Source organism: Cardiocondyla obscurior, linkage group LG21, assembly GCF_019399895.1.
Source record: "Cardiocondyla obscurior isolate alpha-2009 linkage group LG21, Cobs3.1, whole genome shotgun sequence".
In the NCBI taxonomy this organism is placed as follows: Eukaryota; Metazoa; Arthropoda; class Insecta; order Hymenoptera; family Formicidae; genus Cardiocondyla; species Cardiocondyla obscurior.
In genome coordinates this window covers 17797-45203 of record NC_091884.1, presented here as the reverse complement: position 1 = coordinate 45203, position 27407 = coordinate 17797, and the positions used below count along the sequence as shown (strand labels likewise).

Genomic DNA, 27407 nt, shown 5'->3' with positions numbered 1-27407 from the left:
GCGACGTCTACAATGAGATCTTAAGCTTTAAGCCGTAAAACATTAACCAATCATATTAGACTATTCTCTTGGAATTTTGATATAATTGGTCAGTTTTTTAAGCCTTAAGATTTATTACACCCATTGTAGACGCCGCTTAAATGGTGCAAGTTCGCCGACGACACTTTAGCTTTCCACTAGAGCGATGTTTTTGAACGCACCCCCGATATACGAAATTGGGAATAGTTTTGGATGAAAAGTTATCGTTCGGCTTCGGACGTTAACCAGAACGCACTTCAGTAGTCCAGCGTTTTGACGCGCATAGAAATGGCGGATGTTATATTTATCGCGCATCTCATACTCTTGTTGATATTTAGATCATGCTCAGGTATGAAGCTAAGTTATTGTCGCGCTAATTTACGACTAATGTTTTACATGTAAAATGTAATTCTGTATAAATGTTGATATCTGTATTTTTATCTTTGTCAATTCTTTAAAGAGTTGTGCTTGCCCATGTTGCTTAGCTCTGGCTAAGATTCAAGTTTTATCAAGTTTATATATATTCCCCCTTTATTGAATTGTTGCATCGTGTGAAACAATTGTTTTTCCAATGTAGTTTGTATAAAGTTTTAATTTTTTTAGGTGAGCAAGAAATTACCTTGCAAGATCAAGATATTTCTTTTGACAATGAGAAATCAGATCTACCTGAACTTTCGGATCATAATCTCAGTTTCGACACGATCGCTAAAAAACGTTTTAAATGCCATATATGTGAAGATTCTGAATGTTCGCCATCTGACGTCTGCATCGATGCAATCACCGTATATATATACATATATATATTTTTTATTATTTAATTTCTTTAGGTTTACATTTTTTTTAAATACAAATAAACATTTTTCTTTTGCTCAAAGTGTTGGAAATCCAGGATGAGAGAAATTGATGGTACAGAATATGTTAGTCGAGGCTGTTATAAATCTGAAGAACATAAATTATTGATGTGTAATAAAGAAAATGGCCAAAATGTAGATCCTTATAAACGAAGAAATATTAGGGGACTCTCAGGTGGTGTTCAATTTTCTGTGGAATGTTGCCAATCAGATTTTTGCAACGTTGGACCATATCCCAAGTTGGAAGATTATTCAACGCACACATGTAAAATAACCTAATAAAATACTTAATAATATTAATTTTGTTCTTTGTAGTTGAACTAGTTTAGAAGTTATCTTTTTTTCTCTACATTAGAAAAAAAAAGAGCTAAACTGTGAATTGGTATAGATAGTTTATCTACAAAGAACGGGTCCATTAATTGTAAAAAAAAAAAAAGAAAAAATTAAATAATTTAATAGTGTAAAATTCTTTGTTGATTTCAGATGCTGACAATGAATACTACGTAACAAAATTAACGTTTTCAATTCTTGGGCCATTGGTTGGATTGTTTCTCGTTGGAGCATTCATATTCTATATATTGACTGGGTATCGAATACGAACGAAACGACCAATGGCTCCACGTCGAAATAAACTTATTCTGAATTCCGAAGTTGAGCCTTCTATGTTACACTTCTCTTTTTCCTCGCCTACGTCGTCTGCCAATTACCATTCACATGAGCTTAGGGCAACAGCTGCTGGTGATAGTACGCTTAAAGTATGTATCATTGTTTTCTCATATTTATAATACAATAAGCAATACAAGTACGTTAATTAGTATCAATTACTTTTTGTAGGAGTATTTAGATGGACGAAGTTTGACTAGTGGTTCTGGTTCTGGATTACCTTTGTTGGTACAAAGAACTTTAGCTAAACAAGTAGCTTTAGTAGAATGTCTTGGTAATGGTAGTAGCGGAGGATTCGGTGGAGAAGTATGGAGAGGTGTTTGGCACGGTGAAAATGTAGCTGTAAAAATTTATTTTTCACGAGATGAAGCTGCATGGGCTCGAGAAACCGAAGTTTACTCTCAACTGTTACCGTCCAGACACGATAATATTTTAGGATATATCGGTAGCGATATGACCAGTAGAGCCAGTTGTACTCAGCTTTGGTTGGTGATGCAGTATCATCCTCTTGGATCGCTCTTTGATCATCTTAATCGATCACCACATCCATTGACACCTCATCAAATGCTCAATATTTGTTTGAGTATTGCCAATGGTCTACTTTATTTACATACGGAAATTCATGGTACCAAAGGAAAACCAGCTATGGCTCATCGTAATCTCAAATCAAAGAATATTTTGGTCAAAACTAATGGTGGTTGCGTAATTGCCGATTTTGCGTTAGCAGTTACACACGATCGTCTTGTAGCAGACGGAGTCGACTTACGGCAAGGAACAAAACGCTACATGAGTCCTGAGATTCTTGAACAAATGTTAGTTAAGTCTACTTCTTTCAAATTGACAAATAATTTTTTCTACAAATCTTAGTAAAAGTCATATTTTATTAACCATTTTTATTCCACATTTTCAGGTTAAATGTCGAATGTTTGGAAAGTTTTAGACAAGCCGATATCTACACTTTAGGATTAATATTATGGGAAGTCTGTCGCAGATGCATTAGTAATGGCGTAGCCTTAGAGTACGCGATGCCGTACAGTGAATGGCTGCCAAACAGTAATCAAGAACCCTCCATAGAAGAAATGCGTAAATTGGTCTCATTTGATCAGCGAAGGCCGCCGCTTCCTAATAGATGGCATTCTGACCCGGTATGTTATTTTTACCTCGGTATTGCGTCGCGCCAAAAGACACATTGAAACATTTTGATTAAATCTGAATTGTTTATCAATTGTTATTACATTGGCACGTATATATATATATATATATATTTTTTTTTTTTTTTTTAATATTTCTCTTACAGACATTAGCTGGAATGGGAAAGTTGATGCGAGAATGTTGGCATGGAAAACCAGCGGCTAGACTACCCATTCTTAGGGTGAAGAAAACACTTGTTAAATTAGCAGCTAACGATTCACGTGTTCATTTACCTCTTGACTGACCAGCGTTTATCGTACCAAACTCTCTTTCATTCATCTATTTATTACTACAGTTGTTGCACCAACCTGCCATGTATATTATAAGTTTAATCAACATCAACATCGTTATCATCGTCATCGCCGTTATCATAATCATCAACGTTCATGCGTTATCAAATCATTATATCATAAAATTAAAGAAATATCGTATATTGACATATCGAAGTAACGATGGTACTAAGTTTGTTAATATTTGGCATATGAATTTTATTGCCTTATGTTCCATTGCTGTTGATTCATTCTGGAATGGTAGTATTAAGTGTATATTTTCGTAGCATTAAAACCAAATCAAGAAATACTATTAATTTAGTAGACAGATAATTGTGTATTCTGACAATTCAAATCAAATTATTAGATAAAGAAATAGCTATTATACATATAGGAAGAAGTAAATGTTTTTACAATAAATCACGATAAAACGAATGAGATATAGTAATAAAATTTTCTGAGATTTTAATAATCAAATTTTTGTTGTAAAAAACATTCTATTAGAGTATTAAGTGTATAATTTTGAATGTTTTTCTAAGAGATTACTAATTTATTAGTTTAGGCAATATACATTTATATGTACAAGAGTACTAACAATTATATATCAATAATATTAGAATTATTTTATCCAATAATTTTTTTAGTCTTAAAAAGTAAAATATTTGTTTAATAATTTTTATATATTAGCTAGTATTGACAAATAATTTGAACAAATAATAAAAAAAAAAAAAATAAGATTGTAAATAATGTATCTATTAAAATAGAGTTATTAGATTAATTAATATTATCTTTCTTGTAGGGTCATGGTTATATTAACGAGTTACAGATAAAAATAACTGATAAGAAGAAATGAAAAGTATGTATGATTATCACATGAAAATATCCAATTGTATAATACACAAAATAATAACGTGAATTTTTTACCTGAATGCTTATATTGGATATGGACATACGGTACATGTATAAAATAATTTATGCACTATTAAAAAATGTATTACAAGGAATGTATAATACAGCATGTAGCATAATTAGATACAATAAAACTGTACAAAGATCTGTATCTAAGAAATGCTGACTAATATCGACTCGACGCAAATATTCTAGTGCAACAATATATTAAACCACTTAAAAATTAATTAACATTCTTGAGCGGTAACGACAACAACTTTCTCAACAAAGTTTGGCAATTTGAATTTTGATTACCGAGGCATTGTTGAAAAAATCGATAAAGATGAGATGAATTGTTTGTATGCGATAAAATTAAAAGTGCATATCTCCATATTAAGGGCTCTAATTCAATAGGATATTCAAGAAGTCTAGGAAATAAATTTAGCGCGTGCTTCCAGTCTTGACGAGTAATATAAGATTGCATCTCCAACAATGCCAAGCTTTTTGACAATCCTACAACTAATGTTCTACTTTTCTTATCGCCACTAAATTTTTTACAATAATGAGAAATTTTATAATCGTTTGTAACTTGTACGTTTTTTTGTCTTCTTTTTTTTTCGTCATGCTCCATTACAAGTTTTATAGCGTTATCCTAAAAGAAGTTAGAAATATTATCACTTGTAGATGTAATTTAAAATAAAATTAACATATTTATAATAAATTAACGCAAGTACCACACTAGATTTGGTGATTTTTCGAGTTGATGTCGAATTGTGCGACATGGTTTCACTTTTATATATAATTTTATCCATTTTTAAATATTTATATAATTTTGCTGTATGGAATTAATATAGTTGCAACATCACATTCAATCACATTTGATTTTCATAATGCATACATAAATAACTTTTTTTTTTTTTTTTTTCCCTTGTATTATATTATTCTTTATAGAGACTATAAAACGATAGATTGCTTTGAGGGTCGAGAGTTCTTTTTTTCTGAGCCAACTCCAAATACATTCGGGTTGGCTAATACAAATTTGTTGAAATTCTTCATATAATACTTTGCTTTTCTCGTCGTAGTTCTTGCAAGAGAAGACATACGATTGATGTCCTGGTACTCAGCTCCGTACTCACACCTCGTGGTGTCGACATAACCTTTTCGCTCGAGTGAGCTCTGTTTCTGTGCCTATCGCGGCGACGTAATTTAAAAAATGCAAGACTCTCATTGAATATCGCTCATCGGTCGTCACTCATCGCGTTCAGGCCCTGAAGTTCAGGGTGGGAGAGCCTAAAAGAGCGCGGAACTAGGTCTATTTTCATTGAAGTCGCTGCACTGCTGATGAAACGCAACGACTGAGAACAGACCTATTATCGAGACGGTCACGTGACCAGCATTACGGTTGGTGCCGCCAAAATGTATAAAAGTTGTCTGCTAGTTGAAGCATGGCTACAGTAGTTGTTGGTTGTTGTCCTCTGAGATTCTATTTCAAGCATCTGTAAATCTTCACCGGGGCTGCTTAAATACGATTTATGTGTCGATGACACGATTAAACGATATATCTTACACCTATTTTTTAATACGCGCACTGATTTAAACAGCGCTTACAGATGGATATCGATGCTACCTTCGACTGTAGTGGCAAAGTCAACATCAATGACTGGCAGCTGAATAGAAATGGGCTGTTTTATCGTAAGGAAGTGGACAATGCGCTCTTTCCTCCAACTGATTATTCTTTCTCCCATGTAGAAGTAAAACTTTTTAACTGTGCCATGCCTGGAGCAGTTGCAGTGATGAATCTTAATCATCTTATCAATTGCATGGAGTGAGTGTTTTTTTTACAAAAGAAACTTTGTTGTTGAAGTTATTAAACTTGATACTAGATAAATTACGACATTATCTCATGTTTATTTCTTTTTACAACAGGGTGCAGCTAAAAATATTAAACAGACAGGAGAGATCTATTACAATATCTGACTTATGCAATAATGACAATATAAATTATTTTACTCTAAGAAAAATGATTTGCAAATTTATTGTATATTTTCGAACATATATGAATAGGTATGTGCTGCTTCTTGTTTTTATGATACTTTAAATGTAATAAAATTAACTATTTATTTTGTAATGTTGCAGCATAAAATGGGATCTTGGAGCATTAGAAATAGTAATACCTGAAATCAGCAAACATGTAGATATTCTGTTTGACAGGATCAAGTACTTTTTCAGTACGCTGCATAGTATTTCAGATTCAACATTGCATTATGCTGCTTCAAATATAGGCAACAAAGTAATTAAAGATTGTAATTTTTGATTGAACTAAAGACTATTTTTGATTGAACAAAGATTATATAACTATTTTAATTTCAGTGCATTCAGCTAGAGTTTCATTTATATCATATGCACATAGAATTAAGATGGTTCTTTATCACGTTGGTATATTCTAGAACCACATGGAATCAATATTATACACAGTTTGAGGAACTTGAAAACATCATCGAAATGGCTATTAGCGATCTCTTATATTTCTCATTGAAAATATTTGAGAGGGTAATAAAAATATGGTTGAAGCATTTGACACTGTTTGACTTGTAATAACATGAATATTTAATATTTTATTTTTTCTGTTTAGTTAGTCTTAAATTGGACTGTAGACTTGACACAGAAAACACCGTACTGCTGTACATGTATGCGAGAATTGTGGCTCATGCTTCAAATATTTGTCGACAGTTTAGGAGATAGAAAAAAAACTAAAGTAAATTACTAATAATTTTGCAAATATGTATTTTAGTGCCAATTAAAATTTTATTTATTTATTAATTTATTTTTCTAGATGTTTTGGAACTTTTTAAATAGTTGTATCGATAGAATACTGTGCAAAAATCAGCCTCGAGCAATACACTGGCATAAAAATGTAGACGTCTCTCTACCAGATTGTAAGAATCCCGAATTATTTTGCATTTGGATAATATATCATCTGTCTCTGGTGTATGGATACAGTAACGATGGCGTGTACTTGCAATTTAATTCTTCAAGGGTAATATGCGATATAAATTAAATTAAAGTAAATTTTTACATTATATAAAAGATGCATCCATTTGTAGATCAGATCAAACTGTGAACAAGTTGAAAAAGTTCTGAAAACGTATGTATGTAAAGGTGGAAAAGACGGTGAAAGAGATGAGCTTGATGTTGAACTCAAGATTATAATACCATTATTGCACGATCTTATTATTAATTGGTGGCAACCTCGAGTGCCAATTATATCTTTTCTTTGGGACTGCTTCCATAAAAGATTAGATGAACCATTCTTACTACAAACTTCTGGGCTCTGGACCCTATCCCTCGAAAAGTATATTCATATAACTTGTGCATAAATATATAATTGTAGCTTTGCATTATTCGTAAAAAAATATAAGAAATCTAAATATACAATAAGTTATTAAATGTATGTATGATATTAGATATATGTATAATGTATAAATTTTTGTAGAAAATCAGCCGCAGATATTTTAAAGCAAATTAATGACAGAATCAATGCCAAGTTTGAACATTCGAAAGAGTCCAGCTATGGTATGTTCTTGCATTTGCTAGGTGAGTTCCAGCATTTTTTTATAAATTATAATTATTATAAATTATAATATAAAATACTTTTACCTTTTAGGTACATTCTTAAAAAAATACGGCATGACAGATTCGAAATATTGGAATCAAATCAAAGGGCGAATATATACGAAATTTTCAAAAAACAAAGTTGCAGAGTTCTCCGAAAGTGGGCTCTACAATTTCATATCTTTATTCATTACTCTAGCTATTACTGCAGACATTACGAATGTAGTAAGTGGCAATATATAATTGCTGTGATAGTTTCATATATTCTCGATATATTCATTTATATATTTTTGCAGTGTACAACAATGTTAGATCTCTTACCACCGACACACGAATTAAACGAATATAACAAATACATTGAAAACTGCAATCTAGTCTGGAAAGGAAAACTAGCGTGTCTTTTGTTGTTCAACGAAAGAAGATTGTCCCTTGGTTCCATAGTTGGACATTTTATAGAAACAGTATGATTTATTTCCTATAAATTTATTATATGAATTTCTTGTATATTCTAATTTGTATTACAGATCAACTTGTTAAGTTGTCGTCAAGATGAAACGTCTCGTTCCATGATGACTAATTTTGTTGATGTGTTGAACACCATTTTGTGCAGTAACGAAAAAATGGATCTAGAAGAGTTCAATTTTATTGGTGGTTGGATAAATCGTTATCTTTTGGAGTGCCCAAGGAATAGAATTTCCTCTTTATTAGAGATGATTGCAAATGTTTTCGAAAAATGTATCGTTCTGCAAGTTTCTTTTAACAATTCTGGTTGGTATGTCTTTATCTTTATTTTGACAAATTCAAATAATATATTTTCAAGTTTACATAGCGAAAGTATGAACTTTGCTTATAGACGGTGTTAAAAAAATGCTAGATGCAATATGGTGCTTTGTCGCGTGCAGAATTCGCCAATTCGTCTTTGATCCCGTTCTGGCTGGTAATAATTTCAAGATTATCTCTAAATTAGCCGTCATGTTTACTTTAGAAGCAATCCGAGAACCAGCTATCGCTAAAAAGTACAAACACTCGGCTGCATCTTTATTTCAACACTTTGCAACATCAATATTGCTAAAAGATATAAGGTAAAAGTGTTTTATTTAATAAAAGTCAGTGATTGAAATTAATAATACTTGGTGTTGTTTTCAGAATTACCCAGAATTACTTAACATCGATTCTCGTGAATGAGCAAGCTGTCCAAGACTTGAAAAAAGAAATTCCAACTTTTAATACTATTCTCATCCAAGTTTGTATACATAGTTGCTATTGTTATACGTTGCAAAGTAATCGAAAGAGAATTTTTTTTGTAAAATTAATATATTTTAGGCTTGGATAAAATGTTCCATTATTGGTTACGACATTGATAAAAAGGAAGATGTAAGAATTTTGCAAAATTACATTATCAGTCTTGATGAAATCAAAGAAATATTCATGTCGGATAATGACATGTACGAATTTAAAAATAGTAACGAACCTATTTTAATATTTATAATATCGCTCATGAAAAAGTACAATATTTTAAAGGTATTAATTTTACGTGTCCAATTTTGTTATTGCTCGTTTCTTTGATTCGGAAACAAATTAATATAATTAAAAACTTTTACAGTCCGAGCAAGAAAAGCTTCAATACAATGCTAAATGTAAGATTTATTTCAAACATATAGAAAAATGGGCTTTGATACCTATAACAGAGGAAACAAAAGATTCGGAGCTTGCGTTTTGGATTTATAGATGTTTGGGAACATTTATCCTTTGCACTTCCCCGATGCTATACGTTAAAGTACGTAAAACTTATTGATCGCAACTAAAAATATATTGTTAAAATAAAAGAAAAAAAATCTTGCTTTTTCAGAATCAGTTGACTGATATGTTAAGAACACTGATTAGCACAATTATGTTGGTACCAGAGAACTCTACACAGTCGTATATAAAGCAATTAGGAAAGAGAATATTTTCAATGGTAATACTCAGTTTGGAAAAATTGAATGTTAAAAATGACATATTTTTGCAAGTGATGACGAGGAATATTTTCGACCAATACCTGCCGATTCTGATAATTGAAGTGAACAATAGTTGTAGTTTTAAAGTTTCCGACACGCTGTTAAAGTGCTTGAAAGATGTGAAGAGCGATTTTCTGCATTTAATTTTTGAAACGCTGATGTCGAACTTTTACAACATATCATCCGACAGGGTCATGCACAAACATGCCATTTTGGTATGTAAAATTACAATTACTTATTCAATGTCATAATGTGGTGGCAAATATTTATTTATACATTTACACAGATAACTTGGCTTATAAAAACATTGCTTAAAGACGGAAGAAAGTATCCCAAATATATTACGCAACACATTATTCAAATTTGTTCTCCGAATATCTTTGGATGTTACATAAAAGTTCAAAATCACCATCCACATAAGTTGCATACTGTTGATTTTATCAGTGACGTAATAAAAAGTCCTTACTACGAAGAAGATAATTTTATCAGGTAAAGAAATCTTGAGATATGTGTGTATATATATATATATATATATATATATATATATATATATATATATATATATATATATATAAATAATTTATAATTAATCTTCGCGTCTCCAGGGAAAAATTCCAAACCGCTATTTCTGCTACAGTGCAAAAATATTTAATGACAAATGCACAACATACATTCGAGTTCATACGATCGGTCTTGTTCATAAAAAAAAGTATTATAATCAGTTTATTTCCGCAAATTGAAGCCATCGTAGTTCAAGCCGAACAATACCGTTTATCTAATGCGATATCCTTGAGGTAAAAGTAATTAATTATAAAACTTTAATTAGAAATAATTTTTGTTTCTTTATGAATAAAAAATTATTATAATTTCAGATTTATGTCAAACCAACTGAAGAAGCATGTGCTGAGCATGAACGATAATTCGTGAATGACTCGCAAAGATTTAACAATAAGCACTAAATATTTCAATTAATAAGAAAAATATATAAATTTTCTAAACTTTTAGATTAATAAACAGGTATGAATTAATAAGAACTTGATCTTAATGGACATATTACTATTTCATTGTATAAAAATGCATAAATTGGTTTAGATACGTAGGAGAAATTGAAATTATCGCTATGTAATAATATTTAAAACTAAAAATTTCGTCCAAATTAAGTATGTAAGATAAAGTGTAAATTATTGTCACGCGTACTTATAATCATAATGATTAGCTGCAACACACACGTAAATTTACTTAAATAATTAGCACTTATTGGTTCTGTAAATGAGGTATAAGATAATAAAATTTACAACACACCTAAATTTTATTCGCTACTTTCGATGCGAATGTCTCGAACGATGATGTTTCAACGACGCACTGGTATTGCTCGAAGGTGATCGTCATCCAATTAATTCAAGACGAGACACAGCACTACGTACAGCGTTACGCAAACTTTGTTCGGCGTTGCTACTCAACAGGGATTCTAATCGTTCAAAATAACTGTCGATATTTTGTAATGTAGCACCGTCGTGTGTGCCTGCAAAATGCAAATAATAATCACATAATTTAAGTTTCGAAACCGTTCTTGGTACAAACTTACCTGGAAGCGGTATGGTGGCGAAGCAGCCCGCCAATTGAGAACGAAGAGAGTCCAAGTGACGCTGCAAAGCTTGATTGGTTGTTCGTTGTTGATTAGTTTCCGATTCCAAACGATTCACAGCTGCATGCAGACTGTCCACGTGTCGCTGGAGAACCGCATTCTGAGCCTCGTAGTCCGACGTCGCTTTCCGCAATTGTCTTAATTCGGCCTCACAGGCTGAGCAGATATTTTCATTATTTTGAAAATTTGTACTACTATATAGGGTTTATATACACCCTATACGTAAATACATTTTACTGTTACATTTCTTTATTACATCATATATCTTTACCTTTGTTGTGATCCAGAAATTCTTCAGTAAAAATAGGGATATCGAAACCTGTAAAATCATTGTCCTTATCCTGCTGCACGTCCTAAATGAAAAGTTTTTATTAGTTCTCTCAGTAGTAGATTAGCTGCAAGTTTAGTAACTTTGTATTATTTACATTTTGCTCAACAGTCAGGTCTGTGCCATTTCTTTCTTTTTTACTTTCATTTTGTCTCTCGTTAAACAGACGATATGCCTCTGTTTGCTTATAATCACTAAACTCACGATTGTAACGCTCTTTGTCTTGTTCGGCTGCATCCAAATAATGCTGCAAATATTTACTCACTCCATAAACAGTAACAAAACAACAATAACACGTATATTAATACAAGAATACGACAAACCTGTTTCTGATCAATTGGCAGTTTACTCCATTCTGCAGCTAAGAGTTTTGTAATCTCTGTAAACGTTAAGCTTGGATTTTCCTTTCGGACTGTCTCTCTTCGATCGTTCAAGAATCTGTATGACACGATGTAATATATATTTCATTGTAAAGAAAATATTTTGACGTACACTGAGGTCTTTATATTTTAACTTCTTACAGGAAGTAACCACTTAGTGGCTGTCTTGGGGCAGTGGCATCCCTTGGAGCCTTTTTACGTTTTTTCATTCTACTTGATGTATTACTGTTACCAGTAGCAATGGCACCTCTTTTTATACCATTGTCACATACAGAATCTGGTGCCTTCTCTTCTACGCTCACTGGAGACTTGGCTAATGAGATGGAAAAAAATAGCAATCAGTGATTAATTTCTTAAGTAATACCATATAATTCCTTAGTTTATATAAAAATAACTGAAAAGCCATAACAATTTACATAGAAATTTAACATTCTGCTAATTAAACAAATTATCAATTTAATAAAAAAAAAAAAAAAGTCTGCTATTAAATCAGTTACTCTAAATGCAATAAGTCTAACTAGTGTGTTCCTCTATTTCTCCATTGTAAGCAGGCTGATCCATTGTACTGTTGCTCTCAGGTAAATCATTTGCTGGATTTGTCTCGCTCATTTTCCATGTACTTTGTCTCAACGTTAGTCTTGCAACATAAAATTACTCTATCAATCTTTGATTAGACGTCCATATTGAGCTTCTACCCTGAATGAGTATTTATTATTTATTTATATAATTATTTCGATCTGTATCAAGAAAGTATCACTGTCTGCTATACATACCATAAGAACTGAGAAGAGCGACGTAATATGTTCGTTAATATCTAGTATTGTGCAGAGCAATATCCATTATACAGCCACAGCGCGCAAATGCAAATCTTTGTACTCTGCAACAGCGCGCAATTATTCGCACTGTGTGGAGAATAAGTATTGTTATCTACTGGAGTGTGAAACATACCTTTAAAGTGATTTACAAGACATAGAGCGAGATTAAAGGTAACAATTTTGTAGCGAGATGCCTCCTGGTGCTTACAGTAGGATCGAGTTTGAGGTCTTGCCTAAAATACTTGAGAATATTCGACATATACCGGCTCGGGCTATGTGGCACTGTCGGAGGTTATGAAATTAACGGTGCAGCTCGCATTGTCTGCAATCATGTTCACTAACATTCACTGACTGTGACTACGGATAGTGCTGACAAACCCCGTGTCGTACGACAAACTTTTTAAGCGTGTTGATTGGCTACAAAATAATGACATTCACGAATCCTTAGAAATTTTCCAGCGTACAACCAATCAATATACCCGACGAAGCTTGTGTCGTACTACACACATGAAGTAACACCGCCATTAGGCTCAACGCACAAGAGCGACGTAATCCATATACGTACGTACGTACATACACACATACGCATGTGTAGCATATACATATATATTACGACTTGTGCGCTGGTATATGTCTTCGACTTAAATCCGTTACGTCGCTCTTGTGCGTTGAGCCTAACACAATTTTATACTCTATTTGTTTATTAATTTATTTTTTAGATACGCAAAAATCATTGACACAACTATGTATTCACCGCTGTCACCTCAAGCTAGCCTTAGTGCAGAACTAAAAAATATTCTACTTGAAAGAAATATGTTGAGCATGAGGAGTCGTATGAAAGGTATAATTTAAATTATTGTTTTATATATTTTATTATTATTATTTTTATAACAAAGTACATTTAAAACTCTTTCCAGTTTTGCATGCTTTGAACGAAGATAATGAAAGGTATATGGAAGAAAAAAAGAAGGCTTTGAGATCACAAGCCATTCGAGAAATATTAACCACTGAAATTACGTATTTACAACAATTAGAAACCTTAGCAGAGGTATGAATTTCAATACATATATTTTGTTACAAATATATTTTATTACGACAGTATTATTATTATGTGTATACATTTTTTTTTGTTTTTTCAGTTTTTCATACAACCTATTATTGAGAAGAAATTATTGGATCACCCATTAATTGTTACTCTGGCTGAAAATATTAAAACCTTGTATAACGTGAGCGGTGAACTAGTAGCAGGATTAAAACATAATCCTGAGAATATAGCTCAAGTATTTCACAAACTTGCTCCATTTTTCAAGTTATATTCTGTTTATGCATATGATTATATACAAATACTCAATGTCCTACAGGTAAATATAATGCCTGCAAGAATTATTTAATATTAAAATTATTTATATCTGATCAGATATAAATATGTTTAAAAATATCTTTTTTTGAGATTAATATAAAAAAATACTCCTATTGGTGCAAGTTAAACAAAAAGATAAATATCAATATTGAATTTTGTACATGTGATAAAACAATTTTTTCTAGACTTGTCAAGAAAATAATTCTGTCTTCAAGAAGTTTATTTGCGATCAAGAAACAAGACCAGAAGTAGGCAGGAAGTTGTCTTCGTTATTAATTATACCAGTGCAAAGAGTACCGAGATATCAGTTACTTGTCAAAGAAGTATTACAACATACTTCTTATAAACACAAAGAATACAGACATTTACAAGGTAATTGCATCATTATCGTATTAACTTTACCCTCACATTGAACTTGTATAACTTTTTGACATAATACTTTAGATTAGATGATATGCGTAACGATATGTAGCAGTATAACATATAATATATTTAATATTAATTTTATTTGAAATTTATAGCATGTTTAATTGAGATCGAAAAATCTGCGATACACATAAATACTTTAATTGCACAAAATGAGGAAACGCAAAAATTACTAAATCTTCAGAAGTGTATCGTTACTTCTATTAATCTTGTGAAGCCTGGCAGAATATTAATTAAACAAGGATCATTAATGCGTGTGTCGAGACGAGGCAATTCAGCTTACAGGAGATACTTTGTTCTTTTAAACGACACTTTATTATATTGTAAAGGCGAGCCAGAAACGTCGTTGAACGTATCTTGTGTTTTACCATTAAATAAGTGCAGGTTGACTTGTGTTCTAAGCAAAAAACTCTTTCGTATAACGTGCTTACATGAGACATTTTTATTATATTCTGAAAAAGATGATAGCGACGAATGGATACAATCTATACAAAGTGCTATTAAAAAAGTATTTACACGTTACATTATGAACAATGTATATATTTTTGGATTTAGCTTCTGTTTAATATATTAATTATTATTTTATTTCAGTATATTGAATGCAGGCAAACTTTGAGAAAGGAAAGTAGCTCAAGAAAGCCACTAAGACATAAGAATATTAACGAATTTTCTTCCGACAATATACAGAAAAAATGTATTAAAAGGAAAAGATGTATGAACAAAGAACAGGTAAACAAAATTATTTTTGAAATATTTAAGTTAATTGATTTAGAACTGATTATCCATTTAAAGATATTATAAACTAAAATTTTTTATATATAATAATAAATATTATATATACTAGGTATCACTGGACACTTCCAGCATAATATATTTTAAAAGGGATAATGAAGTTGGCGAGGATACTCAAAAGGATAATATTTGTTTACCTCTATATATTAAGACAAAAAGATTTAAGCAAGATGAATATTCCAAAGTTGGTCATTCCTCTTCTACGGTGAAAAGTGCAAAATTAAAATCACATATGCATAGAGATAAAGGAGATTCATCTACAAATAATGGCAATTGTAATGAAGTAAGTGGAAAAGTTGCACTATATTGCATGGTGTTTGTTTATTTGCAAATTATAATATAATTGTTTAAAAAGACTTGAGTTTGTCAGTATGTGACAATGTAAAAAATGTTAAAATGTGGAACACATTTATCAAAATTTATTAAAAGTTTTTTTTTTTTTTATAGACGCTTGCAAGGACTACACAGATGAGTGGAATAAATTCATATCCGATTGTACCAAATGCCGAAAGGCACGTATCGCCTTTTCAAACAGTTGGTGAATTTTTTACATTTATCGGAGCAACGATAAAAGATCTTTTCACTTTCCGATAATTTACACGTTGTGTACAAAATTTATATTACAATAATTATTTATATTACAATATATAAAGTTACAAGTGTAATTGAATGCTTTAAAATAAATCCACCTATAGCTTATATTCTATGTAATCGAATAGTTTTAAAGAAGTTAAAATTAAAACGATGTAGCAAATTGAATATTATTCATATAAACTGAAGAAACATTCGTGTCACAAGTTGAAGTGAGTGGTCTTCTTCTAGTCGTTCCCAATTCCTAACATGAGCGTCATGAGCTCGACTGTGGATGTAAAAAGTCGCAGGAACCAGGAAGAAGCGTAATGTCTGTTCTCAGTCGATGTATGTAATGTACTCCAACATAAGTTGGAGTAAAACAAATTTTCTTTCTGCTCAGTGGTGTTCAACAAACTCCGGTATCTAATTGGCATAAATTATTAGATCTAAAAGAATGCACCAATCACAGTTTGCTAAACGTTCACTGAGCGTCTGCGCTACTGGATGCGCCCATAGCGTATTATGACTATCCACGATTACCGTAGTTTTCACTGGTTTTCGCTTATGGTAGCTATGGCTGAAGTCAGTGTAGAAGGCTATTGGAGGTTACTGTAAGAAACAAGAGTTGACAAGAATTTACTCATACGCGCAGGCAAGCAGAGACAGGCAGACATCACGGCTGACCGTGACGAAATCGGAGTAAAGTTGATACTCGTGAGTTTTTACGTACAGTATCGCGTTTTTACGTGTTCTTACGGCTGAAAATAAAAGCAAGTGAGAAATTTGGAGGACGGAGGGCGACGCTTGTACGGAAAAAAAGTTAAACTTCGAAGAAAAAAATTAACGGTACGCCACGTAAATGAATGTCAATGCTTTAGTCTAATTCTTTATTTACGAGTATTATTCTTTTCTGTAGTTATTTAATGTGTAAGCGTATCGACAATCGTGCCATATGATTTCCAAACGAGCACTCCCCGTATCTGTCACTTTTCATCTAGTCGCTGTAAAACTTGCTCGAATGACAAAACGCTGCATAAGCGTCCGTCTCTTATCACGTCTCGTTTTTCTTTTACGCCAAGTATAGGATAATTCGTACAAATCATCGGTTTTCGGGGGAGAATCCTGTAGAATTTTTCATAATATCGCAAAGTACAAGATTTGTCAATAAACGAATTAACAATAGATTTTTGTCAATTTTCTTTCCAGAATAAGATTTATATTTTATTATTATTAATTAATTAATTAATTATTATTTTAAAAGGTTCTTGTTAATTGTATGTGCACGACATTGATAGAAATATCTTATATTTATTACAATTTTTTATGTACTCTTTATTTTGCTCTTTTATATAACTTGCTTTTGTACCAATGATATTAATAAGAATTTAATTTAACAACAAATTATGCATTATATGCATATAGTATTATGTAATTTATTAATATAAATAATTTTTTATAAACATTTTTTAATAGGAATTTAAATTTTATATTTTTCTCTCTGGTAAAAAAAATGCTATTAGATATTTATATATGTCAGCACTTTTACATATGTTTTTTAATTTACAGATATTTTTTTTACGGATGGACATATGTAATAGATAACGATGGAAGGGCCATTAGAAATAAAAACTTCCAGCGTAGGCGTTGAAGAGCCTATAAAATCTGAAGCTCTTGTACAAAACTCTGATAATAGCGAACGAAGCGAGAATGCAGCTTCTCCACCTCCAAATTGTAGCATCTGTTTGGGAAAGCTGATCAATACATCCTTTACAGATAGTTGTCTGCATCAGTTTTGTTTTATTTGCCTCCTGCAATGGTCCAAGATTAAAACTGAATGCCCTCTGTGCAAGCAAACATTCAAATCAATTATACATAATGTGAGATCAGAGGAAGATTACGATCAGTATCATGTACCACGCGAATTGGTACCACAAATTCCTCCGTCGCAAGTACCTGCTACATTGGACGTCAACTTTCATTGGAACGTTATTCCTCGTCGATTTGCTTATAGGTACACCATTTATACATATATTTATTCATACATATACATATATATATATATATATATATATATATATACATACATATATATATATATAACATATATATATATATACATACATACATATATATATATATATATATATATATATATATGTATGTATGTATGTATGTATGTATGTATGTATGTATGTATATCAAATACAATTCAGACATCACAGTAGAATAATTGTATCATACGTGTAAGTTGTTACATTTTGAGTTGACACATTTACTTTGTGTAATGTTTTAGAACAACCATGACTGGCGGTCCACGACATGGAGTGGTGTTGAATCCAGAACAAGTTACAAGACGCGAGCAATTGCCCAGTATGGCACCTCAAGTGCCTAGAGAAGAACGCAGACGAAGACGTGCTAATCCTACAGATTATCGTCGTACCGTTTACAGGCATGGCATATGGGCTACTGCATTGCCTGATATATTTGGACGATTCCGTGAATGTAGTCCTGATTATTACAGGTAAATATCTTTTGTAGTTTGCATTATTTTATGAATTATGTATCTCTATTTGATATTTACAAATTTTCTTATTGTATATTTGAATTGTTTTTGTCAATTGTACTACAGAAGACAGCCGCAAGAACTGGATCGTCTCATTCCATGGCTAAACAGAGAGCTGCAAGTTTTACTTAATAACGAACCAACTCATGTCGCATATGTGTTAAGTGTAATAATAGATGCCTTAACTCAACATGATATTCGGAGTCCAGAATTTCGGAATATCGTGCGGCCCTTTTTCACTGTACATACGGATCATTTTGCACACGAATTGTTAAATTTTGCTCAAACTAATTTTGATTTGATTGGATACGATCAGTCAGTCACTTATTTGCCACGAGGTTTGTAACTCGTATATAAATTATATGATTAAATAATTTTATGTATAATTACAAATATTACAAGATACATATTTACACATATCCATTATATTTACAGGTTTGTCAAACGAGTACGCAACTCTTATCGCATCACCTACGTCTAGTAGTAGTAGTAGTAACAGCAGTGGCAGTAGCATTAGTAGTAACAGTAGCAGCAGTAGTAGCAGCAGTAATAGCAGTCTTAACTCTGACAATTCTGACGTTCGAATACTCTCTGAGGCGATCGATTTGAGAGTAAATGCTGAGCTACCGAATACGTTACCGCATCCTATCAGCATGCCAGGTGAGAAATTGACATCAAATTGTATTTTTAAAATTATATTTTCTAACTTAATATACACGGCATGTATAAAAACGTGAATAAAAATTTGTGTTATTTGGCGTCAATTTTTTCAACTTTTAGGTAACTTTATTTAACTTAACTAGTAATATATTATGTATATTTTTGTTAATTTAAAAAGAAAAATAAAGACAAATGCACATTTAGCTGATAAACATTAAGAAGTTTGAAGAATTTACCTTTATGTAAACCACATATATGTATCACAACAGTATATAACTGCGTGCATAATTATTTGTTTAGGCCCCAGTGCAGTAGGACAGATGTTTCACAGAGTAGAAACGTCTAATAATGTGCCAGAACTCTTAATCATTTCATCGAGTTCTTCTGAATCAGATGGTGAGTGTGAAATAATTGGTTATGTAAAACCACGCCATGAAAGAACACCGGAAATAATCGAGTTACTGTCCTCTGACTCTGATCACGTGTCTGTTTTTCATACATCGAGTGGAAATAAGCAGTAAGTTACAAAAATATATGGTAATGCATACAATTTTTTAATCGTTGAAATGTCTACGTCGAGACAAAGTTTTGCTCTTAGAAATTGCCTGCACATATCTTTTTATTTAATATTATTTACTAAATATACCAATGTTAATTTAATGTGCATTTTTTTATGTTTATTGTTATATTTTCCTAGGTCGACTGTAAGAAAAACACATTCGGAAAATACAGCACTACCAAGTACATCTCACGTTTCAAAAGGATCGTCTCTATCGTCTTGTTCGACAACGAGTGATGCTACTTCCGAAAGCAATTACGATATAAGAACCTACTTTGGTAGACGAAAGTCGAAGAAATCAGGGAAAAAGATAATCGCGCAAAAACATAGAAGATCATATGGAACAGAAAATCGGAATAAATTGGGTAAGAAAAGGAAAGTATCTAGTTCGAGCGAATATTCCAGCTCATCTGAAAGCTCACTGAAGAAAAATTACGAAAAACGATTTAAAAAAACAAAATATAGGGTACAAGCTAAAGGCGTAGGACGAATAAAACTGGTTAAAAAAGAAGAAAGTTATTCTGACGATGATTCGTCCTGTAGTGACAGTAGTACAGAGATCGATAGTAAGACAAAAACTAAGAATCGTTGCAGAGAATATAAATCGAAAAAGAATTGTCTCTCTAGCGCAAACATTCGTGCAGCAAAAAGCGGAAAAACAACGAGAAGTAAAGAGAAAACATTGAATTTGGAGAAGTTAAATTCTAAGAACAAAGATGCAAAGTGCAGCGAAAATAGACAATCTAGATCGAGAAGTAACAGTGTATCTTCTGATGCTTCCGAACGAGATAAAAGGTCGAACTGTAAGCAACGGGAATCTCGAAACACGAATGAATTTGAAAGTCGAGATGACAGTGTCTCACTAAATAAAGATATGTCGAGAAATGAATATAAATCTAAATTAAAAAAAAGAATATATTACTCTTCGGATTCGGAAGAAGATCGTTTGAGGTCTAGCAGTCAATGTAGTAATTATTCTAATAAATCTTATTCGCATTGGAAAAAATCAAAGCGCAAAGAAAAACACAAGGATAAGGAGCGTCACAGATCCAGCAGTAGAATATTTAATTTGTCGCAATCCAATGCGGGTACAATTCTAACGATGTCTAGATCATCAAAGAATGACATGTATCTGATAAAACATTCCGATCGTAACGGTTCTGACTGTAAAGAGAAACATAAATCACGAAAAAAATCTAAGTATAGAAAATCTGAAAGCGAAAAAAAGTCCAGACCAAAAGAAAAAAGGCGACGCCTTCAATCTTCTTCGACTTCGGGATAATATCGAATGCGATTTATATTAGTTAACATCACAGAAACAAATTTGCTTTAAGAAAATAAGACATTAAATTTTTCACAAGAGGTACAGCATCGAGTAAATTTCCATTTGTAAATTGTATGATTTTATTTGTAAACATATCGCTCTTCATCACGATACTAAGATAGTTTTAAGATTCATAAATTTATTATATAATTTTAGCAATATTTTAAATATACTGGGAGAAAAAAAAAGAAAAAAAAACGCAATATAACCTTGGCTTCAACGTATGCCAAGTTCAAGCCAAATTCAACAAGGTTAGATCCTCTTTTTGGTATACTTACTATATTTTGTTTAAAAATGATAAGTTTAATTAAGATTATTCTTTCTAATTAAAGATTTTCTCTCTTTTTCTATTTCTCCATCCCACTTTTTCTTTTTTTTTTAATATAAAATTAAGTAACATCTTATTCTCATAACAAGATATGTATATATTAAAATAAGTTTATATTTGCATATTATAATATTTCATAAATAACATTGTCTTGTTACAACTGCAAAAATTGTTACTATGTATTTGCAATATCAAAGATTGTTTTATATTTTCATGCTACCTTTTGATAGAAATGTAATGCGCACGGCAATGTGCATAAATTATTAACACAATTAATATTATGTTGTACATGCATATGAAACACGCGCACGTATATGTATATGCAAAGTATAATATTATTAATTATGTTGATAATTAAAAAACATTTTATGTATATTTTATTGCAATATCGTAATGGCCCATAAAAAAGTCCAAAGATTATAAATATGTATATGTTTCGAATTGATTTATTAAAAATTTGTACACTTACGCGATTGCGCGCACACATACATACATACATACATATAAATTGATGGATATATTTACCCATTATTAAATCAAATATGTTTATAATTTTTTTGATGTGACAATGATTTTTATATGTATAATATTAGAATAATTTTATTTTTATAAAAACATTTTTTAATTATAATTCCTAAATTTTCTTTTTAAAAGAATATCTTACATATACGTTACTTACATAATGATGAAAAGTTTTATTAACGAAGTATTCTCTTTATAAATGAATTAAGGTGTAATTTTAATGTATTTAAAGAAATAACTTAAAAAATGTGAGACTACAATAAATGTAATTACAACACTCTACTACATTAAATAAAACAAAATTAAAGTTAGAAATTGAACTTGAATGCCTGAAAATAATTTTTTTAACAGTAACACTTCTTTTAACCTATAACACGTACCTGTCACTTTTCAAACTCTTAATAAAAATAGTTCTCGTCCATGTAGAGCTTTGGAACTTTTTGGGCAGCAACAGGAAGGTTCAAATTTGATAAAAAATCCAACGGGGCACTCGAGGAAAACGCAGAACTAATTTCACAAGCTGTAGAAGTGCAGTGAAACTTTTATGACCCTCGCAGAACACCAATCACCAAAAATCTGCAATATAAAATTATTTACAGTTAAAAGAATAATTTAAATGTATTTAAAACATTCTACTACACTTAAATAAACCAAATTTAGGTCAGAAATTTAACTAAGAGGCTCCAAAAAAATTTATTTAAAGATATCTCAACTTTTAACCTAAAACACATACCTGTCACTTTTAAAACACTTATAAAAAATAGTTCCCGTCCATGTAGAGCTTTGGAACTTTTTGGGCAGCAAAAGAAAACTTCAAAATTAATAAAAAATCCAACAGGATGGCCGAGGAAGCAGCAGAACTTTCTTGACAATGTGTAGAAGCACAGGAAAACTTTTCTGACCCTCACAACTCTCCAGTCACCAGCAAACTAAAATATAAATTCATTCACAGTTAAAAGAAATATTAAATTGTAATTACAACACTCTACTACATTAAATAAAACAAAATTAAAGTTAGAAATTGAACTTGAATGCCTGAAAATAATTTTTTTAACAGTAACACTTCTTTTAACCTATAACACGTACCTGTCACTTTTCAAACTCTTAATAAAAATAGTTCTCGTCCATGTAGAGCTTTGGAACTTTTTGGGCAGCAACAGGAAGGTTCAAATTTGATAAAAAATCCAACGGGGCACTCGAGGAAAACGCAGAACTAATTTCACAAGCTGAAGAAGTGCAGTGAAACTTTTGTGACCCTCGCAGAACACCAATCACCAAAAATCTGCAATATAAAATTATTTACAGTTAAAAGAATAATTTAAATGTATTTAAAACATTCTACTACACTTAAATAAACCAAATTTAGGTCAGAAATTTAACTAAGAGGCTCCAAAAAAATTTATTTAAAGATATCTCAACTTTTAACCTAAAACACATACCTGTCACTTTTAAAACACTTATAAAAAATAGTTCCCGTCCATGTAGAGCTTTGGAACTTTTTGGGCAGCAAAAGAAAACTTCAAAATTAATAAAAAATCCAACAGGATGGCCGAGGAAGCAGCAGAACTTTCTTGACAATGTGTAGAAGCACAGGAAAACTTTTCTGACCCTCACAACTCTCCAGTCACCAGCAAACTGAAATATAAATTCATTCACAGTTAAAAGAAATATTAAGTTGTAATTACAACACTCTACTACATTAAATAAAACAAAATTAAAATTAGAAATTGAACTTGAATGCCTGAAAATAATTTTTTTAACAGTAACACTTCTTTTAACCTATAACACGTACCTGTCACTTTTCAAACTCTTAATAAAAATAGTTCTCGTCGTTGCACAGGCTTGGCACTTTCTGGGCAGCAAAAAGGAACTTCAAATTTAATAAAAAATCCAACAGGATGGCCGAGGAAGCAGCAGAACTTTCTTGACAATGTGTAGAAGCACAGAAAAATTTTTCTGACCCACACAACTCTCCAGTCACCAGCAAACTGAAATATAAATTCATTCACAGTTAAAACAAATATTAAATTGTAATTAAAACACTCTAATACATTAAATAAAACAGAATTAAAGTTAGAAATTGAACTTGAATGCCTGAAAATAATTTATTTCAAAGTCACTTTACTTTTAACCTCAAACACGTACCTGTCACTTTTCAAACTCTTAATAAAAATAGTTCTCGTCGTTGCACAGGCTTGGCACTTTCTGGGCAGCAAAAAGGAACTTCAAATTTAATAAAAAATCCAACAGGATGGCCGAGGAAGTAGCAGAACTTTCTTGACAATGTGTAGAAGCACAGGAAAATTTTTCTGACCCACGCAACTCTCCAGTCACCAGCAAACTAAAATATAAATTCATTCACAGTTAAAACACATATCAAATTGTAATTAAAACATTCTAATACACTTAAATAAACCGAATTTTAGTCTGAAATTTAACTCAGAAGCCTGAAAAAATTTATTTAGATGTAACTTTACTATTAACCTAAAACACATACCTGTCACTTTTCAAACACTTAAAAAAAATAGTTCCCGTCCATGTAGAGCCTTGGAACTTTTTGGGCAGCAAGAGGGAGGTTTAAATTTAATGAAAAATCAAACCGGGCACTCGAGGAAAACGCAGAACTATTTTCACAACTTGTTCAAGTGCAGTGAAACTTCTGTGACTCTCACAGAACACCAATCACCAAAAATCTGAAATAAAAAATTATTTACAGTTAACAAAATAATTCAATTGTATTTAGAACACTCTACTACACTTAAATAAACCGAATTTTAGTCTGAAATTTAACTTAGAAGCCTGAACTCACTCTGCAAAGTGTTAGTGCTATCTGGAGTACTGGGTAAGTCGAGGAATTTTCTCTTGTACCAGGAATGGTCAGAGGGACTTCTGCGGCTTAAACGAGTCTCCGGACGGTTTCTTTGGTTAGTTTTCGTCGCGAACCTTTCGTCCCCAAAGCGCCAAACCTGTAAATAAAGCAGAAGTATTTTTAAATTAAAACTAAAAATCTCATAAGTGACACATTGAGGTTAAAGTTATATTTTGACAATTTTCTCACTTTTTAATTAACTGAGGCTCTCGAGCAATCTAAAATCGGTCCCTCACGATAGAGGAGGGTACTCTAATTAAATTCTAACGCATGACATACCTGAATTAACTCTGCAAAGTGTTAGTGCTATCTGGAGTACTGAGTAAGTCGAGGAATTTTCTCTTGTACCAGAAATGGTCAGAGGGACTTCTGCAGCTTCCCCGGGTCTCCGGACGGTTTCCTTGGTTAGTTTTCGTCGCGAACCTTTCGTCCCCAAAGCGCCAAACCTGTAAATAAAGCAGAAGTATTTTTAAATTAAAACTAATAATCTCATAAGTGACACATTGAGGTTAAAGTTATATTTTGACAATTTTCTCACTTTTTAATTAACTGAAATTCTCGAGCAATCTAAAATCGGTCCCTCACGATAGAGAAGGGTGCTCTAATTAAATTCTAACGCATGACATACCTGAATTCACTCTGCAAAGTGTTAGTGCTATCTGGAGTACTGGGTAAGTCGAGGAATTTTCTCTTGCACCAGGAATAGTCAGAGAGACTTTTGCGGCTTCCCCGGGTCTCCGGACGGTTTCCTTGGTTAGTTTCCGTCGCGAACCTTTCGTCCCCAAAGCGCCAAACCTGTAAATAAAGCAGAAGTATTTTTAAATTAAAACTAAAAATCTCATAAGTGACACATTGAGGTTAAAGTTATATTTTGACAATTTTCTCACTTTTTAATTAACTGAGGCTCTCGAGCAATCTAAAATCGGTCCCTCACGATAGAGGAATGTACTCTAATTAAATTCTAACGCATGACATACCTGAATTCACTCTGCAAAGTGTTAGTGCTATCTGGAGTACTGGGTAAGTCGAGGAATTTTCTCTTGTACCAGGAATGGTCAGAAAGACTTCTGCAGCTTCCCCGGGTCTCCGGACGGTTTCCTTGGTTAGTTTTCGTCGCGATCCTTTCGTCCCCAAAGCCCCAAACCTGTAAATAAAGCAGAAGTATTTTTAAATTAAAACTTAAAATCTCATAAGTGACACTTTGAGGTTAAAGTTATATTTTGACTATTTTCTCACTTTTTAATTAACTGAGGCTCTCGGGCAATCTAAAATCGGTCCCTCACAATAAAGGAGAGTATTTTAATTAAATTCTAATGCATGACATACCTAAATTCACTCTGCAAAGTGTCAGTGCTATCTGGAGTACTGGGTACGAGGATTTTTCTCTTGCACCAGGAATAATCAGAGAGACTTCTGCGGCTTCCCCGAAACTCCGGATGGTCTCGTTGGTTAGCTGCCGTCACGTATCTTTTGCCTATAAAGTTTAAAGCCTGTAAAACAAATAGAAATATTTGTTTTTCTGACTTTAAACTTTAATCAATAACACATACCTGTCACTTTTAAAACTTTTATAAAAATTAGTTTCCGTTGATGCACAGTCTTGGCACTTTGTGGGAATAAAAAAGACGGTTTAAATTTGTTAAAAAATCCAACCGGACACTTGAGAAAACAGTTGATCTTCCACAAACGAATAAAATAAGCATAAAATATTTTGCGTAAAATATTCACCAATGGAGACACAGCATTAATACTGGCATTCATGAAACGACTCGATTAATAAAATAATGTAAAAATACTTAATAAATAGCATTAAATTGTTGTAAATTAACGAGCAAAATACGATTAAGTTTAAAAACTTATAAATAACGCAAAAAACAAACGTAAAATGTCAATCGATTAATTTCAACCAATAGGAACACAGCATTAATACTGACATTCATGAATCGATTCAAACAATAAACTATTGTAAAATTACTTAATAAATATCATTAAATTGTTGTAAATTAACGTGCAAAATACGATTCAGTTTAGAAACTTATAAATAACGCAAAAAAAAAGTTTAAAATGTCATTCGATTAATTTGAACCAATAGGAACACAGCATTAGTACTGACATTCATGAAACGATTCGATTAATAAAATATTGTAAAAATAATTAATAAATAGCATTAATTGTTGTAAACTAACTTGCAAAATACGATTTAGTATAAAAACTTATAAATAACGCCAAAAACACGTGCAAAATGCAACTCGAATATTTTCAACCAATAGGAACACAGCATTAGTACTGACATTCATGAATCGATTCAAACAATAAACTATTGTAAAATTACTTAATAAATATCATTAAATTGTTGTAAATTAACGTGCAAAATACGATTCAGTTTAGAAACTTATAAATAAATCAAGAAAAAAATGTAAAATGTCATTCGATCAATTTCAACCAATAGGAACACAGAATTAGTACTGACATTCATGAAACGATTCGATTAATAAAATATTGTAAAAATAATTAATAAATAGCATTAATTGTTGTAAACTAACTTGCAAAATACGATTTAGTATAAAAACTTATAAATAACGCCAAAAACACGTGCAAAATGTCACTCAATAAATTTCAACCAATAGGAACACAGCATTAGTACTGACATTCATGAAACGATTCGATTAATAAAATATTGTAAAAATAATGAATAAATATCATTAAATTGTTGTAAATTGACGTGCAAAATATAATTTAGTACAAAAATTTATAAATAACGCAAGAAAAAAATG

The 27407-nt window shown here is 31.7% G+C and overlaps 5 protein-coding genes and 1 long non-coding RNA gene across 16 annotated transcripts; 4 read left to right on the top strand and 2 right to left on the bottom strand.

Moving 5' to 3' along the window:
- Positions 1-227: 227 nt before the first annotated feature.
- Sax (type I BMP receptor saxophone) lies at positions 228-4861 on the top strand. Its single transcript, XM_070670658.1, has 7 exons — positions 228-367; positions 622-800; positions 894-1134; positions 1353-1624; positions 1704-2344; positions 2443-2677; positions 2830-4861. Exons 1-7 carry the CDS (start codon positions 307-309, stop codon positions 2965-2967), a joined length of 1767 nt encoding a protein of 588 aa, XP_070526759.1. The 5' UTR covers positions 228-306; the 3' UTR covers positions 2968-4861.
- A 629-nt stretch (positions 4862-5490) lies between these two features.
- LOC139110705 (protein MMS22-like) lies at positions 5491-10796 on the top strand. The gene is made up of 19 exons (XM_070670653.1): positions 5491-5705; positions 5807-5944; positions 6017-6170; positions 6251-6430; positions 6513-6635; positions 6714-6917; positions 6985-7232; positions 7374-7474; positions 7545-7717; positions 7789-7953; positions 8017-8260; positions 8346-8574; positions 8639-8735; positions 8816-9013; positions 9096-9269; positions 9342-9704; positions 9776-9978; positions 10095-10283; positions 10362-10796. The coding sequence occupies exons 1-19, from the start codon at positions 5491-5493 to the stop codon at positions 10414-10416; spliced, it is 3453 nt and encodes a 1150-aa protein (XP_070526754.1). The 3' UTR covers positions 10417-10796.
- On the bottom strand, positions 10122-13058 carry Hmg-2 (High mobility group protein 2). Of its 8 annotated transcripts, XR_011547037.1 has the most exons (10): positions 12791-13058; positions 12616-12719; positions 12361-12538; positions 11984-12155; positions 11786-11900; positions 11560-11709; positions 11406-11487; positions 11075-11290; positions 10792-11011; positions 10122-10705 (listed from the first exon to the last, which is right to left on the bottom strand). XR_011547037.1 is itself a non-coding variant. In XM_070670673.1 (9 exons), the coding sequence occupies exons 3-9, from the start codon at positions 12449-12451 to the stop codon at positions 10875-10877; spliced, it is 963 nt and encodes a 320-aa protein (XP_070526774.1). In that variant the 5' UTR covers positions 12452-12538; positions 12616-12744; positions 12791-13058; the 3' UTR covers positions 10122-10874. The 8 variants fall into 8 exon arrangements, 7 of the variants coding, with proteins under 7 accessions (XP_070526774.1, XP_070526772.1, XP_070526776.1 ...); XM_070670673.1 differs by having other exon boundaries at positions 10122-11011; positions 12616-12744; XM_070670671.1 differs by having other exon boundaries at positions 10122-11011.
- Positions 13059-13117: 59 nt separating this feature from the next.
- LOC139110713 (rho guanine nucleotide exchange factor 39) lies at positions 13118-16009 on the top strand. 2 transcript variants are annotated; one of them, XM_070670666.1, is made up of 9 exons: positions 13118-13218; positions 13377-13498; positions 13575-13705; positions 13797-14018; positions 14203-14389; positions 14539-14951; positions 15035-15172; positions 15288-15518; positions 15683-16009. In XM_070670666.1, the coding sequence occupies exons 2-9, from the start codon at positions 13402-13404 to the stop codon at positions 15827-15829; spliced, it is 1566 nt and encodes a 521-aa protein (XP_070526767.1). In that variant the 5' UTR covers positions 13118-13218; positions 13377-13401; the 3' UTR covers positions 15830-16009. The 2 variants fall into 2 exon arrangements, with proteins under 2 accessions (XP_070526767.1, XP_070526768.1); XM_070670667.1 differs by lacking the exon at positions 13118-13218 and adding an exon at positions 13262-13283.
- A 353-nt stretch (positions 16010-16362) lies between these two features.
- Positions 16363-21821, top strand: LOC139110707 (E3 ubiquitin-protein ligase Topors-like). Of its 2 annotated transcripts, none has more exons than XM_070670656.1 (7): positions 16363-16522; positions 17375-17819; positions 18102-18329; positions 18438-18709; positions 18807-19031; positions 19332-19548; positions 19729-21821. In XM_070670656.1, the coding sequence occupies exons 2-7, from the start codon at positions 17413-17415 to the stop codon at positions 20870-20872; spliced, it is 2493 nt and encodes an 830-aa protein (XP_070526757.1). In that variant the 5' UTR covers positions 16363-16522; positions 17375-17412; the 3' UTR covers positions 20873-21821. The 2 variants fall into 2 exon arrangements, with proteins under 2 accessions (XP_070526757.1, XP_070526756.1); XM_070670655.1 differs by having other exon boundaries at positions 16363-16654.
- Positions 21822-22218: 397 nt separating this feature from the next.
- On the bottom strand, positions 22219-27027 carry LOC139110716 (uncharacterized). Of its 2 annotated transcripts, XR_011547039.1 has the most exons (11): positions 25960-26898; positions 25262-25777; positions 24913-25079; positions 24574-24730; positions 24262-24457; positions 23910-24105; positions 23557-23752; positions 23204-23399; positions 22851-23046; positions 22498-22693; positions 22219-22340 (listed from the first exon to the last, which is right to left on the bottom strand). It is a non-coding gene; the product is annotated as an uncharacterized lncRNA (long non-coding RNA). The 2 variants fall into 2 exon arrangements; XR_011547038.1 differs by lacking the exons at positions 22219-22340; positions 22498-22693 and having other exon boundaries at positions 22738-23046; positions 25960-27027.
- Positions 27028-27407: the final 380 nt, after the last annotated feature.

Coding starts and splice junctions, on each gene's coding strand:
- Sax (XM_070670658.1), top strand. CDS start 307: ATGGCGGATGTTATATTTATCGCGCATCTCATACTCTTGTTGATATTT. Junction 368..621: donor GATATTTAGATCATGCTCAG/GTATGAAGCTAA, acceptor TAATTTTTTTAG/GTGAGCAAGAAATTACCTTG. Junction 2,678..2,829: donor ATAGATGGCATTCTGACCCG/GTATGTTATTTT, acceptor TTTCTCTTACAG/ACATTAGCTGGAATGGGAAA.
- LOC139110705 (XM_070670653.1), top strand. CDS start 5,491: ATGGATATCGATGCTACCTTCGACTGTAGTGGCAAAGTCAACATCAAT. Junction 6,918..6,984: donor TGCAATTTAATTCTTCAAGG/GTAATATGCGAT, acceptor ATCCATTTGTAG/ATCAGATCAAACTGTGAACA. Junction 7,718..7,788: donor CTGCAGACATTACGAATGTA/GTAAGTGGCAAT, acceptor ATATTTTTGCAG/TGTACAACAATGTTAGATCT.
- Hmg-2 (XM_070670673.1), bottom strand. CDS start 12,451: ATGAGCGAGACAAATCCAGCAAATGATTTACCTGAGAGCAACAGTACA. Junction 12,156..12,360: donor AGAAATAGAGGAACACACTA/GTTAGACTTATT, acceptor CCATCTCATTAG/CCAAGTCTCCAGTGAGCGTA. Junction 11,488..11,559: donor ACCTGACTGTTGAGCAAAAT/GTAAATAATACA, acceptor CTTTTCATTTAG/GACGTGCAGCAGGATAAGGA.
- LOC139110713 (XM_070670666.1), top strand. CDS start 13,402: ATGTATTCACCGCTGTCACCTCAAGCTAGCCTTAGTGCAGAACTAAAA. Junction 14,019..14,202: donor AAATACTCAATGTCCTACAG/GTAAATATAATG, acceptor AATTTTTTCTAG/ACTTGTCAAGAAAATAATTC. Junction 15,519..15,682: donor ATAATGGCAATTGTAATGAA/GTAAGTGGAAAA, acceptor TTTTTTTTATAG/ACGCTTGCAAGGACTACACA.
- LOC139110707 (XM_070670656.1), top strand. CDS start 17,413: ATGGAAGGGCCATTAGAAATAAAAACTTCCAGCGTAGGCGTTGAAGAG. Junction 17,820..18,101: donor CCTCGTCGATTTGCTTATAG/GTACACCATTTA, acceptor GTAATGTTTTAG/AACAACCATGACTGGCGGTC. Junction 19,032..19,331: donor GCATCCTATCAGCATGCCAG/GTGAGAAATTGA, acceptor TTATTTGTTTAG/GCCCCAGTGCAGTAGGACAG.